This window comes from Trichosurus vulpecula, chromosome 1 (assembly GCF_011100635.1).
Source record: "Trichosurus vulpecula isolate mTriVul1 chromosome 1, mTriVul1.pri, whole genome shotgun sequence".
NCBI classification, from domain to species: Eukaryota; Metazoa; Chordata; class Mammalia; order Diprotodontia; family Phalangeridae; genus Trichosurus; species Trichosurus vulpecula.
Window position 1 is genome coordinate 523,905,950 of NC_050573.1, and position 17,836 is coordinate 523,923,785.

The window sequence follows — 17,836 nt, forward strand, 5'->3', positions numbered from 1 at the left end:
ATGAGGAAGTATAATCCATAGACATAGATTGGGAAGGCTAGACCAGAGTGTTATGTTTGAAAAATAAACAAGTGGCCATTGTAGCTGGATGGTGGAATGCATGAGAGGAATGAAGTATAAAAAGCAGGAAGGGAACAGGTTGTGAAGAGCTGTTTAAAAAAGAGATGAGGGAGGTATTTAATAAATTTTTAAAGGAATTTAAGGCTTAAAATCAGGATGACTTCTAAGACTCTTTCCATCCTTGAAGTCCTGTGATTTCAGTATCAGATTGTTACAGGTCTCAGCAGTTGCGTTGCTGTGACTGGTGTAGCAGGGCTGTTGATAATTTGATGATAATTTGAAAAGTGGTGAACTTGGTGTAGGAAACAATGGGATGATACCTAGGGGTTTTGTCCTAGGCCCTTCTTGAACTTGAGAGATATGCTCTATAGGTGGTCCAAGAAATACTAGAACCAGTACTATATAGCTATGTACTATCTTCTCTTTTTTCCCCTTTGTTTTGTTTTTCTCTCCTTAAAGTCTAAAAAAAGAGGTCTCCTAAATTTTGAGGCTGGTTCCCATTTAAGTGCTGACTTTAATACATATGCAGTGTAGCATTTTACTAGGGAAAATGGAGTGGTAAATGTTGTGGGGGTGGGGAAGCAGAATGGGAAGCTTTTGTGGTGATTAAAAATTTTTTGACAGTTTTTGGGTAAATTATAAACAATTTTATCAATCAAGGACATCATATGATTGACAAAAAAAAAAAATAAAAGGCTTCTTATTCTCTCATCCTTTCAAAGAGACCCCTGGCTATTTATGTTAGACCTTTCGACAAGATGTGTTCCATCAAACAGCAATTGACTAATTGGTTAACAGTTTAATCAGAGGTGGACTTCACAAGCAGTGAGTTTACTCTAATGAGAGACCAAGAGAGATATCAAGTGACTCTTGGATAGAGATACTATCCTCCCAGGGGTGGGGAACCTGTGGCCCTCTAGGTCCTCAAGTGCAGCCCTTTGACTGAATCCAAACCTCACAGAACAAATCCCCTTAATAAAAGGACTTGTTCTATAAAATTTGGACTCAGTCAAAAGGCCACACCTGAGGACCTAGAAGGCCACAGGTTCCCCATCCCTACTCCAGTCTTTGGGCAGTCTAGACAAAAGGATCCGTCTCCATCTAAGCTTAATTGAATGGAATTCACCTAAGACTAGAGATTCCTTTTAAGGTTGAGTGGGCTCTGGTAGAAGAGAAGCTTAGCTGGACCTTCAGAGAGTGAAGTCTTGAAGTCAGGATAGAGAGAAGGAGTAACTCTGAATCTTCCCCAGATCATTAGTTACTAATAATTATTTCTCTCACTTTCAACTTCTCATTTTTTATAGCTGATACTGTTCATTAAAAGATTTTGAGAATCATTAGTGCTTGAGAAATTACCTGGGATGAGTCAAAATTGCAAACACTAAGTGCTTTTTCTTCCTTTGCCTTATTTTCCAGATCGTTCTGGGTACTTCATTGCAATACTTAGGCACTGGCTGGTCCGTATATGTGCAGATCTGTGTTTTAAAATGGCAGAGGGAGGTGGCAATGAAGAGGTGATTCACTTGAACAGCTTTCATGGTCACAGGGGGAAAGGTAAGTTATTTGGCTTCTTATTATTTCTCTTTCCCTTCTATTTTCCTTCAGCCTAATATTCTGTTACAGAAGATTTGTTGTTACACATTTTGTAATATTTAGAACTTAGAGAATTGATAAATAGGCACTAACACAGTTTTTTAAAAGGAAGAGCCCCCATCCTTAAGGAATTTTCAGACTAGATTGTTAATGGCATATAGCAATGAATCATATCTATTTCATACACAATGACAAAAAAAGGGATTGTGAATGTGGGAAGTAGTAGACTACAGATGAAGAATTAAGAGCAAAGGAATAAAATTAAAAGGAATAATAATAATAATTTTTCATGGGAATTTATAGTTTACAAAGAAGTTTCCTTATAAAACTACAAGGTAGATAGTGTTTTATAATCCCTGTTTTAAAGCTGAAACCACAGGAAGTTGGATAATTTGTCCAAGGTTAGGTAGCTAGTGAGAAGACACTAGTGGAGCAGGCTCGATCTAATCTGTCAGTAAACTGTAGAAAGTGCTGGTATAAAACATACCTTTGACTTTCTCATTGTATTAATTGTTTTCTTAACAAACATCAGTTTGGGAATTTTTCTTTGGGGAAAAATTTGGTTTGGATTTATAATGAAGTAATTAGTATTTGCTTTATAGAAATCTATAGCCAACTTTTCTGGAAAGTATATAATTCTACAAATTGATCAATATGGGCATTTCTTTTAAAATTAATAATGATAATTTGTATAAATATATATATGAACTTTTGCTGTTAAATCATAATTTAAACTTTATGTTAGACTTGAAGAAACAATCTATACCTGTGAATAGGAAAGAATACTGAATATATTCATTTTGTTGCCTGTATAAACATTCTGTGAGGCGGGGTAATAGTTTTTTTTTCAGGTACATTTTATGCCCATGCCTTTTTTATTGGTTTTTCTTTGTTGATTTTACAAACATTTCAAATTTTGCAAGGTGTGAAAATGACCAGTTCAGAAACAAATAGATTTTAGTTTTTCATTAGTATTCTAAAGTGGTTGCCAAATGTAGTTTAAAAGTTTTAACATACTAAATTTTTGTTGTGACTTGTTCTTCATTTCCAAATTTTCAGAATGTCATTACTCAAATTCACAGTAGTGTTTGGGGTCAGGTCTTTAAGATTGTGACCTCCAGACTAACTGACATTTTTAGAAACTTTTTTTCATAAAATCATGGAATATCTAAACTAAGTGTTGGAATAGAATCATAGAATATCTGTCTAGTGTTTAAAATTTTTTACCACACCCTGGCTTATATCCTCTCTTCCAGCCTTATTTCACATTACTGCCCTAAATTCCAGGTAAAATGCACTCTCTTGGCTCCTCACCCTCTCAGTATTCCTGTCTGCTGTCTCTCTCTTCTGTACCCTTCTCCCCCTTCCAAGTTTGAAAGGCACTGTCTCCTCTCTACCTTCTAGAGTTGTTCTCTTCCGTGCCCCTATAGGGCAGTGAAGCATTTCCTTTCCTTTACACACCTATTAAGTCTTTCCTCAAATTAACATTTTATTTATTTATCTGGTTACTCTCTATGGAATAAGGCAAGAATTATTTCATTTTTACTTTTGTACTACAGCTTAACATCCTCTGCTAGTCTAAACTTATGTGCCTAGACGCATGCAGATCTACTACTATAGTATGCTAGGCACTGTGCTTTTTACTTTTACAAATACTTTCTAATTTCGTCCTCATATCAACCCTGAGAGGTAGAGACTATTATTTTCTCCATTTTACAGTTGAAGAATATGAGTCAGAAGTTAAATGACTTGCCTAAGGTCACACAGCTAGTAAGTATCTGAGGGCAGATTTTAACTTGTCTTCCTGACTCTGGGCCCACGTTCTCTCTGCTCTGCTTCCTACCAGCTGCCTCACAATATTCGTGTGTGAGAAATAGAATGTAAGAAAATAACTTATTTCTATTTTGCCCAGCAATAAAAAATGTTAATTGAAGTTGAATACCTATTATATTTAGAACAGATAAAAGACAATCATCACATTTATTCATCCCATTTGTGTAATTGCCTTTTGCTTTAGGTATATATGTAGAAGAGACTTTCTAAAGTTGTATTTAAAAGGAAAATGGATAATTTTAATTGCTTTTAATTTAGTGATGATAAATTTTGAAAAGGTAGTTACTTAAAGGCAAGTAACTAAAGTAACACTTCAGGTGGCTGAAGTTAAAACCTGATTTTTATATTGGTAAAAATTAGGTAATTCAAAGTATTAAATAGACATTATATTGTTAAATGATAAAATTAGTGGATATTTTCAGCAATATATAAATATTTTTTTTCTTCCTGAGGAGGTATTTTTAATATTAGATTGGAATGTTGCACTTTTTAAGAATTTTATGAACTGGAGACTGAATTTACCCCATATTCCTTTTATATTGCCCCAAACAAAGTTAAAATCATAGCTTATGTTTACATAGCATTTTTGCATTTCCAAATCCATTTATCCATCATTTCATTTAATCTCATAACAACTCTGTGTAATTGGTAGGGCAGATATTAATTTCTTATTGCATAGATTGTGACAGTGAAGTTCCAAGGGATGATGTACAAGGCTCTGCAGATAGCTAGTAAGTGGTAGATTGGTCCAGCTAAGATGAAGATGGCTTCCTGAACAAAGGCAGACTACTCAACTTCCCCACAGCTATTCTATCTAATACCAGAGATTTGCACCAGACTGAATAATGATTAAAAAAAAGCAATGATGACCCTACAGCAAATGACTTCTGATGTCCAAGAAATCCACAAAAAGTTAGCTATAGGAAGGGGAATCACCAGTAAAAACTAATACTAGTATGGACAAGCAAGCCTGGAACTTCCCAGAAGGGCCAGAAACAGGAAAAGCCTGTAGGTATCTCTGACCAGCTTAGATGAGAAAGTGATAAAACTAACCCAAGAAATGGGCTCCTTAAAAACTAAAATGGACCAAACAGGAATTAATGATTCTATGAGACAATAAGAAATATTAGAACAATAGCAAATAATTGGAAAAAATAGGACAAAATGTAATATCTGATATCATGAACTATTGACCTGAGAAACAAGTCAAGGAGACATACTTTAAGAATCACTGGACTCTCTGAAAAGTGGTTTTAAAAAAAGCCTAGACGTTATTTCAAAAAATCATAAATGAAAATTGTTTATTCTGATCACCTCTTGAAAGGATCCCCAAGTTGAAAACTCAGGAATGGTGTAGCCAAAATCCAGAGCTCCCATATCACACACAATATGGCATAGAAATAAACTTACCAGAAAAACAAGTAGGGACAGAAGAGGTGGGATATTAAGAGGGAATATAATGCTGGAGAGGTAATAGTCCCAAGCAAGACAAATGTTTTGATCCTGAAAAAGGGAATTAAAAGGAAAAAGGAAAAGTAAAGCACCAGCCTCTAAGAAGGTTACCATTGATTGAGGAATGGTTGAACACGAATGTGACAGAATATTGTTGTTCCATAAGACAAAGTTCTGAAAGACAATTACAGAGAATCCTGGATAGTATAAAATGGATGTAAAGGACAGCATCATTAGGAAAAAAAAAAACTTCAATAGACTTAAGAAGGTGGTAGACTCAAAGTGGAGAAAGACATCAATTTTTGGACATGACTACTATGTGGATTCTTTTACTTAATTAAGCATATCTGTTACATAGGTGGAGTTTTTTTCTCTTAAATGCCCAGAAAAGGCCAGAAGTAAACACATGCTAATGGAGCTCTTTTGAAAGTAATTGTGCAAGCTATTATATATACTTAAAAAAATGAAATGGAGCATAATGATTTTATATACTTAGTGAATGCTTTGCGTTCTACTCTGTATGTGTAAATGTTCTTTTGGTGTTTAAAATATTTAATTTAAAGAGTGGTAGAGCAGAGTACTTTCAGCTCATCTGTCCTACATCCAAATCCATTCTACTTTCCCCAAAACCATGCTGCCTGTTGAAGCTGCGTACTTTGAACACTCAGTCAAACCCGTATCATAATTCTAAAAAGTCTCAGTAAAGCAAGGAATGCGAGCATAATCTCTTCAAGATTTTTATGTAGTTCTTGAAGAAGTATCCATGCTGCATAATTCAGTAATATCATTACACTTAAATTTTAAGGCTAGTTTCAGCTCTTTTCAGACAGATGAAGGTGTTGATGAGCTGCTGTAAACCCTTTGTGTTGTTCAGTTGTTCTGGTCCTCTCTGACTCATGTCCAACTCTTCATGACCCCATTTGGGATTTTCTTGGCAAAGATACTGGAGTGGTTTGCCATTTCCTTCTCTAGCTCATTTTACAGATGAGGAACTGAGGCAAACGGGGTGAAGTAACTTGCCCAGGGTCACACAGCTAGTGAGTGAGGCTGGATTTAAACTCTGGGTGATGAGTCTTCCTGACTCCAGGCCCAACCCTCTGTGCACCATGGTGCTACCTTCTAGATCACATTTTCTGCTTTTCTGCAGACAGGATAAGTCACAGAGATGAAGGACTCATCACCATATCAGACTCCTCAGATGAAGAACTTGCTCTTTTGCCAATGGCCTCAACTTCTCGACAACACGAAGAAGAAGAGGACGACTATGACTATGATGACGACGATGACAATGATGATGACGATGATGATGATGATGACGTCGTCATCTTGGCAGAAGTGAGTTTTCCTGAGAATACAGTGGTGAGGGACTGATGCAGAGCAGATGAGAATGTATTTTATAAGCTGGGGTGTTGCAGGGGAGAGAGCTGTGCTTTGAGTTGCTGAAAAAACACCTAGACTCTTAGCCCTTATTCTAATAACCAATTCCCTTTTTTGCCCAAAGTAGAAATGATTGTGACTTTGTTTGGTTTTTGGAATGGGCTGTAGAAACTCAAGTCTTCCCTTGCAGTTTTTATCATTATGTTTTCTATGCATGATTTAGATTCATTTTAGCTCTGAAGAGGGCCAGATATAGAATAATAGAAACAGGTCGTAATTAGGTGTGTATTGAGAAAGCCTGTCACTGATAACAACTCTCTACCTACCAGCATCTGAAATAAACTTATGATGAGCCTAATAATTATACATGTTAGCATTAAAACCCTGCAGGACACTGATGACTGACACCAGAGGGGAGTTATCGATTCTCTGACTTCATGCTTTCTACTTTTCCTAAGGATCATATTAATATAGGTAAATGTGCAGTCATACACACACACACATGCAAACACAGTTCTTCTAAGTCATATAATTATGAGTCTGTTAACCAATCTGTTTTATCATCATCTTTTTCCAATATGCTCCTTTCTCTTCCTACCAAAATGATTGATCTGTCTGCTTAAGCATTTCTTCCTTTTGTAAAGAAGAAATGCATTGTTCTTGTGGCTATGTGTTATGAGCCTTCCTCAGAGATTTCTTGAGGGCTGGGACTGCTTTTGCTTTTTTTCTTTGTATCCCTAGCATGTTTAGCTCAGTACCTAGTACCTAATAAACACTTAACAAATGCTTGTTGGTTGATTTCAGTCTTCTTAGTAAGCCTTGACCACACGAGCAGATATATTTATTAATTTACTTTTGCAGTGGGGAGGGCAGGGCAATTGGGGTTAAGTGACTTGCCCAAGGTTACACAGCTAATAAGTGTGTCACATGTCTGAGGCCAGATTTGAACTCAGGTCCTCCTGACTCCAAGCTGGTGCTCTACTCACTGCACCACCTAGCTTGCACTTTAATAATACTTTAGAAAAAGTTTTTAAAATAAACTGATTTGCGATGTGGTTCTAGAGATGAAAATGAAAGTACATTAAGTTTCAATTCTATAAGGAACTTTGGGATGATACTCTGAGAGAAGGTTCAAAATTCCCTGCTTTGAACGAGGTGGGGAAAAATTCCCACTTGCTCAATGAGTTGGAGAGTCCTTAGGAACTGGAAATGTGTCTCAGAATTTAACAGTGATTTCATCTTAATGGGAAGGGAAATATGGTCTTCTTCAAAGAGGGTGAGGATTTTCATAGGTCCGTAGGATTGTAGATTTATATCTTGAGGGATAGCAGACTTCATCTACAAGGACTCTCATTGTATAGATGAGGTAACAGGCCTAGTTTGCGGATACAGAAATGGATGTCAGGCAGGGTAACATTGAGCTTCTCCGAACTGCACTGTTATTTAGAGACAGTCTCCAGGATATTGCTAGATAGAAGTAATGTGCAGTACCAATACTTAGGCACCATAATCTGGATTTCTTTTCTTATAACATTTGATTGCTTCTTTTTGGAGGAATGAAACTTGTGTGTTTAATTTTGATCAATTTCATTTAATAAAAGACCTTAGGGTGTTTTAATTACCAAAGAATCACAAATGGGGGGCAGCTAGGTGGCTCAGTGAATAGAGCACCAGCCCTGGAGTCAGGAGGACCTGGGTTCAAATCCAGCCTCAGATACTTGACACTTACTGGCTGTGTGAACTTAGGCAAATCCCTTAACCCCAGCTGCATAACCACCCCCTTGCCCCCCCCCCCCCAAAATCACAAATGGGCAGTTATTTGGTTGCCTTCTAAAAACAATAACAAGGAATTCTTTGGTCATTTCAAAAGATTATTTTTTAAACATATTTTTTCCCCAATTACATGTAATAATAATTTTTGACATTTCTTTTTTAAAATTTTCAATTCCAAATTCTAGTCCTCCTTTCCTTCCCTCCATATTTAGACACTTTGTGGAAGAATGCATGAAACAAAAAAGGGGGAAAAAAGAAAGTAAAAAATAGTATGCTTCAGTCAGTATTTCACCTGCCATTATTAGACCATATTCTCTGAATATGGATAGCATTTTTCATCATGAGTCCTTTGGGATTGCATTGCTGAGCATAGCTAAGTCATTCACAAGTGTTCATCATACAGTATTGCTATTACTGCGTACACTGTTCTCCTGGTTCTGCTCACTTCAGTTTACATCAGTTCATGTAAATCTTTCCAGCTTTTTCTGAAATCATCCTACATGTCAATTCTGATAGCACAGTAGTATTCCATTGTAATTACATACCACAACTTGTTCAGACATTGTCTGGTTGATGGGCATCCCCTCAATTTCCAATCTTTAGCCACCACAAAAGTTCTATAAATATCCTTGTACAAACAGGTCTTTTTCAAAGACTACTTTAATCACAGAACAAAAGAAACAAATGGAAGATCTGGTAATGTCAGCAGAAGCTTTGGATTTTATTGATTAATTCCAATTTTATAAAACAGCTCCCTGTATAGTAGTCAGATGCAGGAAAACATTTTGTCATTCTTTTCCATTTTTAGTTGGGTGGTCTTCAGATAATGGTATAGATCACCATAATTTATTATGAGAATAAGGCCTGATTTCTGTGTCAAATTTTGACCAAGTAAATAAGGATATGTAAATATTAGCTTTATTAAATAGATTAAACATTTCTTTTCCCCCACTTTTAGACAAATAAACAGCAACAATTGCGGCCTATTGTCAAACCTGCTGCCCAGTGGCAGGATCTGAATAGACTGGGAGAAGGAGGTTCTAAAAAGAGCGTGGCTACATTTCTGCAAGAAAAGGACAGTCTTTTTTCACCAACAAATAATGAACCAAGTTTCAGTGAAAATGACAATGGAAACCAGGATCCTCAGTTGCCTGGCCCCTCTGAACACAGTAAGCATAAGGCCAAAAAAGACCGAGATCCCAAGCCTGGACCAAGTAATATCCAAGCTATTAAAGTAGTTGTGAAACCCATTGTGAAAAAGGAAATAATCAATTTAGAAGAAGCTAGCTTTCAAAGCAAACATCCTAATGTGCAAAACCAGTCAACCGAAGACTCTGAACCAGAGCTTATACCAAACCACCAGGAATCAGCTGCTACAGTAGACGACCAGGTCAGAAGAGAAAATAGTTGGTTAGATCATCCTTATTTCCAACCCATAGACCAAGAACCGAATGAGTTAGCAAATCAAGTTGTTCCACAGCAGGGTCAGCCTGAAGCAGACCTCTCATATCGAGATGAGATTCCAGGACCAGCTTTTCCAAGGCCAGAACCACAGCAAGATGGGATCCCAGGCCCTTCCTCTCCTCAGCCTGCCCATCCTCCTGGAGAACTTAAAGACCACCAGGTAGCAATAGATGATGAACAGCCTGGTCCAGCTTTCCCATTCCCTGGATCTCATCAGCCTGACGTGGGAAATGTTCCAGAGCAAGGAGGAGGAGGCACTGGTGCAGATCAAGAATTTGTTACACTACTAGTGAACGAAACAGTAAGTCTTATTTCTTCCCTTTAGATTTTATCAAGCAATAAGGGGGAAAAATCTTCCATTACTAAAACCTAGTTTGTGTATTTATTAGTTACGGGTATGGGAATACTTTCCATCAAGATTTTCCTAAGAGTCATATCCAGATAGATGCCTTAGAGTACTGGTCATATCGGCATGGTAATTTTACATATGAAAATTGAATCACAAGCTTTTTCTGTATGCCTGTGCCCCTTGAAGGTGTTGGAGTTGCAGTTGGAGTTGCAGGAATTCAGGCTCCCTGAGAGAGCACTGGACTGCTTGATTGACAGGAGCCTTAGCTTTTTGTTCACTTTGTCTTTATTCCAAATTAAAACCTCAAACACACTGAGTTTTCTGTGATGTGTCAGCACAATTTAGATTCCCCCCCCCCACTACAATTTCTAATAAAAACACTAAAAGGTGGTATAAAGAAAACAGCAGTGCAGCATAGCTCAAAGAATATTGTACTCTGGATTAAGGAGCCCCTTCTGGTTTTAGCTCTGCTAGTAATTTCATGTATGAACTTGGTTTCACCTCTCTGGGCCTCAGAAAGGTGGAGGAATTGGACCTTTAAAGTCTCTTTCAGTTCTAAAACTCTAGAATTCCATTCAAACAAATGAGTCTGAACCCCAGTTATTGGCCTACTTTAGAACTGCCTTAAAGCCTCTTCCAGTGTTTGATGTAATGCAATAGAAACCATAGTATTCAGAAAGATAATTAAAACAGCTGTATGTTTTTACTCAGTATTCTCAAGTTTTATAGTTAATGAAATGGAACTAATATGCTTATTCTTCTCTAGGAAGCAAGATTTCCAGATGTAGCAAGTGGGTATATTGAAGAAGTAATACATTTGAAGAATTTTTATGATTTAAATGTGTAAGTATAGAACTCAAAACATATTTTGTCATAGTAGGTGACTTTTATGTTTGTCATAGTAGATGACCTAGTCATAGTAGGTAACTTTTATGTTTGTGTTCTAGAAAATGTACTGTAACAGCAAAATGATCTTATTTTTTCCCAATGTGTTTACACCTGGTAGTTTGGGAAGCACACATCCATATAGTTACAGTTCAGATTGGTAGCATCTTTCGGCACTTTCAAGTTAATATGTTCTAGGGCTTCCCTTTCTCAGATGATGCTATTGCTAAATTTGTTTATACTTGTAATTTCATTTTCATTATAATTTATGACATTTTATGAGATGCTTCAGCAAGATTTTTTTTTTTTAGTATCACTTTGCAGGAGATTAGATTTCAACTATTAAAGTTCTTGCATGGCATTGAAATGTTCTTTCTGTAGGTGTCAGTAGGACTTTAATACCTACCTTTGTTTTGGACTATATAGATAAAAAAGTATTTTGTCTTACTGTGTTTTTTCCTGTCAGGCAGTAATCTCACTTGTATTGAGAAGATAGTGGAAACATTTGCAAAGAGATATGCTTGAATGAGTAATTTGGTATTTGGTTGAATATTATGGCATTTGTTGAGTTATATCTATTTGTGAGTATAAACTCATGTAAAATAACAGGCAGCCACAATTGTGAACAGGCACAAAGCCTTTGGGATTTGTCATGAAGAAATATTCCTTCCCTCTTTTTTTTTTACCGCTAGAATTAATACTGTCCAAACTAAAGGGTCATGTCCATAAAATATTATAAACAGCTTTTTTTAAAAATTGGAATTTTTAAAACCTTTTTAATTTGGTTGTTAAGAATGTGAACTAAAATGGGCGCTTCCACATACAAAGTAAAACATAAAAGGAAGATTCTACATGAAACTATGAATCTCTTTCTTTTCTTTTTAAATGCAGGATGTTCCAGAAGCCTTAGTGCAGTTTTAAGCACTAAAATAGCTCTAGGATTTTTGGTACAACTTGTGTATGTAAATTCAACATAAAGCTCTCAAAGTGTTTGTTTTTCTGTGAGTCCTTCTGACTCCTTCTGTTCTCTCTGTGAATTGTTAATAAATGCTTGGAGGACATTCTTTTTGTTTTTTCTTTTTTGACAACCTTGTAGCTTCCCCTCTCACTTCCAGTTCCTCTTAGCCCACTGGAAAAAAAATCAAAACCTTTGTAATAAATATGCATACTCAAGGAAAACAAATTCCTATATTGGCCTAAATTCCCATGCTTGAAACGTATTTTTTATTCTGTACCTGGAGTCCAGTTTCTATCTAAAATAACTAGAAGAGGAAATGCCAAGTTTCATTTTAGATTAAGATTTAATAAAAACTTCTCTTATCCCATAAACAAAATTTCATGAAAAATCTTTAGGATTAACTATTTATATCTAACTCTAGATTAGAAGCCCCCATAAAAGGGGGCAGCTAGGTGGCGCCGTGAGTAGAGCACCGGCCCTGGAGTCAGGAGGACCTTGAGTTCAAATGCGGCCTCAAACACTTGGCACATGTACTAGCTGTGTGACCTTGGGCAAGTCACTTAACCCCAATTGCCCTGCCAAAAAGCAAAAAAAAAAAATTAAAAAAAGAAAAAGAAGCCCCCATAATTAATTGTACTCATAGCAGTGAAGTATGTGATTAAGTTAGGTAGATTTTTCTAGAATTTTTAATTTTCTTTTGAATTGTATACAATGTACTTAGCCAATATCACCTTTTACTCATGCTAGATGTCTACATTTCTTTATCATGAGACAATAGAACCCAAGCTCCTACTAGAAGCAGATAGAGACTATTGTTCCACAAATAGAGATCTTCATTAACATCTAGATAAAGGGTGATTTCTTATAGGCTCATAGCCAGCTTTGTTTACCTTTTGATTTTAGCCCTAGGTTCTTGGGACAAGATGGAGGAAGGAGAAGCAAGAAATAATGGTGGGGTCTGACTGGAGTGAGAAAATGAACTTTCTAACCCTGTCCTTTCATTGTCATTTGATCCCTTCACCAAAGATCCTGTCACTGACTATTGACATTGAGCTAATTTGGGAATAGTTGGGTGGGTTGTTCAGGTGAGGAACAGTATGGGAGTCTGTTGGAGTTGTATAGGTCTTATAGTGGAGATAATGATGTGTGGCAAGAGCTGCCATTCATATAAGCAAACTATATCATGTTAGATATTCATAAATTGAGGAGGACCGCTTATGTTAATGTACTTGTCACATTTGGGAGGAATCCCATACAATTTGCCTAATTTATTAGATCTTGCTGCAGAATGAAGAAATTGGGTTAATAGGTTTTATGTTTTCTTTTTTTTTCTTCCTTTCTTTTTTTTTTTTTCTTTTTATTTTTAGTTTGCAACACTCGATTCTACATAATTTTGAGTTCCAGATTTTCTTCCTTCCCTCCCCCCTCCCTCCCCAAGACGGCATGGAATCCCATATAACTTCCACGTATAACTTCGCATTGAATTAATTTACACGCTAGTCAAGTTGTGGAGAAGAACCATGACCAATGGAATGAATCATGAGAAAGAAGAAACAGAACCAAAAAAAAAAAAAACCACAACCCAAAAACAAATACAAAAGAGAGGGAAAAAAAGGGGGGGAGAAAAAGGCGAGCATGAAGTATGCCTCGATCTGCATTCATACTTCATAGTTCTTTCTCTGGATGTAGATAGCACTCTCCATCGTGAGTCCTTTGGAGCTGTCTCTGCCCATTGTGTTGCTGAGAAGAGCAAAGTCTGTCAGGGTTAGTCCTCACAGAATCCACATATCTATGGTTGTGTGTGATGTTCTCCTGGCTCTGCTCCGCTCACTCAGCATTATGTCGTGTAGATTTTTCCAGGTTGTTATGAAGTCCATATCATTAGTATTCCATTACCTTCATATACCACAGCTTGTTCAGCCATTCCCCAGTTGATGGGCATCCCTTTGATTTCCAATTCTTAGCTATCACAGAAAGAGCCGCTATAAATATTTTTGTACATATGGGTCCTTTTCCCACTTGTGTGATCTCTTTGGGATACAATCCTAGAAGTGGTATTTCTGGGTCAAAGGATATGAACATTTTTATAGCCCTTTGGGCATAGTTCCAAATTGCTCTCCAAAATGGCTGGATCAGTTCACAACTCCACCAGCAATGTAACAATGTTCCAATTTTCCCATGGTTTTGTTTTCTTATAAGATGACTCTGCATTGAAGTAAATCAAATCAACCTTGCAGATAGTACTGTAGAGGAGGCTATAACTTAAAACTTACTAAATCATTATCCTTTATTCCTGATACATTTGCAAATAACTGAATAAAAATATAAAAGTTTTTACTTATTCCAGTATAATGTAAGCTCCTTCAGAGTAGGCATTATTTTTCAATTTGTCTTTACATTTCCAGCATGGAGCCTAAGTTTCTTGAATGAAGTAAGTGCCTTGTAAATGCTTGTTGAATGAATTATTAGCTTTAATTTATGTGTATAATAGATACATGTGCATATGCAAAAGCACACAGAACAAAATAATAATTTTATCTCCTTGGCAAATAATGGCAGTACATAGTACAATCACTTGTCTCTCGCTTTTTTGACTGTCATGATTTAGTTAGGACATGGTAGTATCAACCAGCAGGTTCAAGCATTGAATATGAAGGAGGAGAATAAATTAACATTACAACTCAAGATTTTTCAGTTTAAATGTTTTTGGATGGGCTGATGGGATTTTTAGTAAGCTAGTGGCCAATTGTACTGTGACAGAGAGTTTTAATTTCTAGTGTTACATTTCCCTCACTCTGCAGATATTTCCCTTTGGAGAAATATGAAGGTAATGTTTGTTTTGTTTTGTGTTTTTTGCAGACTTTGTAATTTTCTTCTGGAAAACCCAGATTATCCAAAGAAGGAAGGCAGAGTGGTTTTAAATCCTAATAGCAGCCTGCTTGCCAGCCAAGATGAGAAAAAGGCAAGTATAGTATTCTTATTTCTCATGTTTTACAATATACCCTTTAACTGTTTTTTAATCATACTCTTTAAGGGGAAGAAAATTATTATTGTAGGCAGATTTTTTGGTTTTAATGCCTAGAGTAGGGTTTCAAAGTTTTATTAATATTTTTCTGATATTTGCCAACCTAGGCTACTGTGAAACCTGTATTTAATTTAATTAAATTGTAATTTCTTCCTGTCATTGCCCAGCCCTCCTCTTCCCTATCTTGACTCTTCTAGAGCCGCAAAACAAAAAAAACCTACAGCTCTTAATTTCATAGTTAGTTAATATCTCCTAATTCTCCCAACACACTTCCTCCACAACAAACTAGTAAATGCACCAGACTGAATTCTTTTTTTTTTAATTAAGATTTTTTATTTTTAGTTTACAACACTCAGTTTCACGTGCTTTTGAGTTACAGATTTTCTTCCCCCCGCCCCCCAGATAGCATGGAATCCGATATATCTTCCACATATAACTGCGCATTCAATGTATTTACACAATAATCAAGTTATAAAGAAGAATTATGACCAATGGAATGAATTATGAGAAAGAAGAAACAAAACCAGAAAAAGAAAAAAAAAAGGAGAGCAAATAGTTTCCCTCAATCTGTATTCAGACTCCATAGTTCTTCCTCTGGATGTAGATTGCTCTCTCCATCAGGAGTCCTTTGGAGTTGACCAGACTGAATTCTGATCAGGAAAGTGAAGAAAAATAGTGAGTCGTTTAAGAGAGGTCTTTGGATGCTAGGCTAGGGACCATCCAGGAGCCCAGTGCAGTGGTAGCAGCCATAGTGAGACGGGGACTATTCCAGCATCCAGGGACAGAAAGGAAACCAAGAATATACCAAGGCAGGAAGCACAAGGGCAGAAAGAGATTCAAGTGGACCCCTAAACTAGCACTAGGAACAAGAATAGGTGCCATTTGGTAGCTCTGTTACAAATTACCCAGTTCTAGGTCATTGACCCAGGGCAAAGAGTAGCAGCTAAAACAGAGGATGGGGCCCTAGTTGAGTACCAAGTACAAAACCAATTCCAGGAACTTAGCTGTGTGACTAAGCCCAGGAACAGAGCAGTGTCTCAGTTCTAACTTTTAGCATAGCACGTAAGACTGCAATGGTTTGGCACCATCCTAGCACCCAGAAATTGAAAGGGAACCAAGTTAGAGCACCAAGGCAAGAGATTAGAGTAGGAATGAGTGCCATCTGCCAGCTCTGTCACTCATTACTCAGTTCTGGGTCACAGATCCAGGGCAGAGAATAGTGACTGTGATCAAGTGAGGGCTCCTAGTTAAGAACTGAACAAAAACAAATTCTAGATACTTATGTGGTTCCTGAGCACAGGAACAGAGTAGTGACTCAGTTCTAACCATTTGCCCACCACATAAGTCTGAAGTAGAAAAACAAGGATTAAAGAACAAGACCAAAGGGAAGCCAGTAGCTCAGTCGCTCTTAACCTTCAGAACCTCACTGTGGGCTAATGGTGACTGAGTCCAGCAACAGTGTACTGAAACTCAAGTACACATAAGACAATAAACCCAAACCTGAGTCAGGAACTTGCAGAGCTCTCGGGCCAAGAGGTTTGTGAACCAACCTGTGCCTGTATCATAACACTTTGGAAGCACTGAAAGCTTACAGGTCCCTAGACTGAACTGTGAAAGTAGCTGAAGAAAATAAAATCTTGTAATGTTAATGGAATAGGAAGATCTTCCCCATCCATTAATGGGCCTATGTGACCTGCTTTGAGCTCTGGCCCAGCTCAAAGCTGTGATACATCCTGAGTCACATAGAGCCTGATTCACATGGAGCCCATAGTGGGAGGACCTTGCCCAATAGAATGTTAGCTGAAATAGAGTGTTGGGGAGAGAGGCAGAGCAGCGTGTGTGTGAGAGCAGAAGCAGGGAGTGAGAGTGAGAGTGAGGCAGTGCTGAGAGAGAGAAGCAAGTGGGCAGAGGGAGAAATTTGCTGAGGGGAACTTGTTTGTGGGGAGGCCTAACAGAGAGAATACTTGGGATGTTGGCGCTCCCTGGATTGGTGATGATCAGTACCTTGTTAAATCTTCCCTCCTGGTGTCCTAATACTTTGGTATTGCCTTTGAGGAAGCGAATTTGTTATATTTTTCGATTCTACCCTGGAAATGTATCTGCATATTCATAGCATTGGTGTTACGTTTGGCGATGAGGATGGGATCGCAAAATATAAAACCTCTATTTGGAGATAGGATGGCTCCAGGGAAGGAAATGGGTATCCTGGTATGGGAGGATTTACTTTGTTCCTCCCAGATGAGAGAATGGGCTAAAAGCACAGGACTTTGTGAAAACTGGGAACTGAGGCTACAAAAGGGAGAACCCATAGATTTAGAAAGATGTTTGCAAGGAATACCAAGAGAACTGGGGAAAGAAATGGCAGGGGTATGTAGAAGAGGATAGGCATTGTTAACAAGTTATATAGCATGTCTGTGGGACTGGTCAAACCATTGGATTCACTGGGTTCATTCTTTAATGGACTCAGGAGTCTTTTCCAAAGCTAGGTGGTACTGCATTCTCTTCAGTAGGGTGCTACAGCATTCTTTCACATAGGGGCTGGGGCACTTAGCTTAGGCTCAGTGGAAGCTTTTTCCCTTTGACTCCCTCAGAGCCTCCACTCTGAGATTGAGTTCCGGTGGAAAAGGAGTTAGCTGATTTGCATGAGAAGCTTTCTATGCTACGGCGTCAGAACTTTTCTTTAGAAGAACAAGCTAGAAAGTATCAAGTAGCAGAAAAGACAGCTGTGATAGCTTGGAAAAAGAAAAGTTAACAAGAGGAAGTTAAATATAACCCCTGCAGGGCTTGATTGGAACCCAGACATCTGGGAGAAAGACATAGGGGAGGAAGATGAAGCAATTTCAGGCAAGGAGACTTCTAGAAATGTGGACACACATCCAATAACACAAAGGAAGCAGGAGAACCAGGGGGCTACTTAAGGAAGTAACTGAAGATTTTACTCAGCAGGAGGTCACAGATATAGTAAGCCTATTCACCTAAAAAAATTGGAGAATTGTTAGTATCTTGGATGGTGAGAATCAGTGATGAAGGGACTGGAGGAGTGTGGATAGATAACATAGATCGTTTG

At 37.5% G+C, this 17,836-nt stretch overlaps 1 protein-coding gene across 2 annotated transcripts in view; it reads left to right on the forward strand.

Annotated features, from left to right (window-relative positions):
- Window positions 1-17,836, forward strand: part of RNF216 (ring finger protein 216) — a 192,808-nt gene that overhangs the window by 59,027 nt on the left and 115,945 nt on the right. For both annotated transcript variants that reach the window (XM_036741200.1, XM_036741201.1), the window contains exons 2-6: window positions 1,477-1,614; window positions 6,086-6,273; window positions 9,047-9,853; window positions 10,668-10,744; window positions 14,604-14,706. In XM_036741200.1, the coding sequence (XP_036597095.1) occupies window positions 1,548-1,614; window positions 6,086-6,273; window positions 9,047-9,853; window positions 10,668-10,744; window positions 14,604-14,706 (1,242 nt within the window). In that variant the 5' untranslated portion in view covers window positions 1,477-1,547. The remainder of the gene's footprint in view (window positions 1-1,476; window positions 1,615-6,085; window positions 6,274-9,046; window positions 9,854-10,667; window positions 10,745-14,603; window positions 14,707-17,836) is intronic.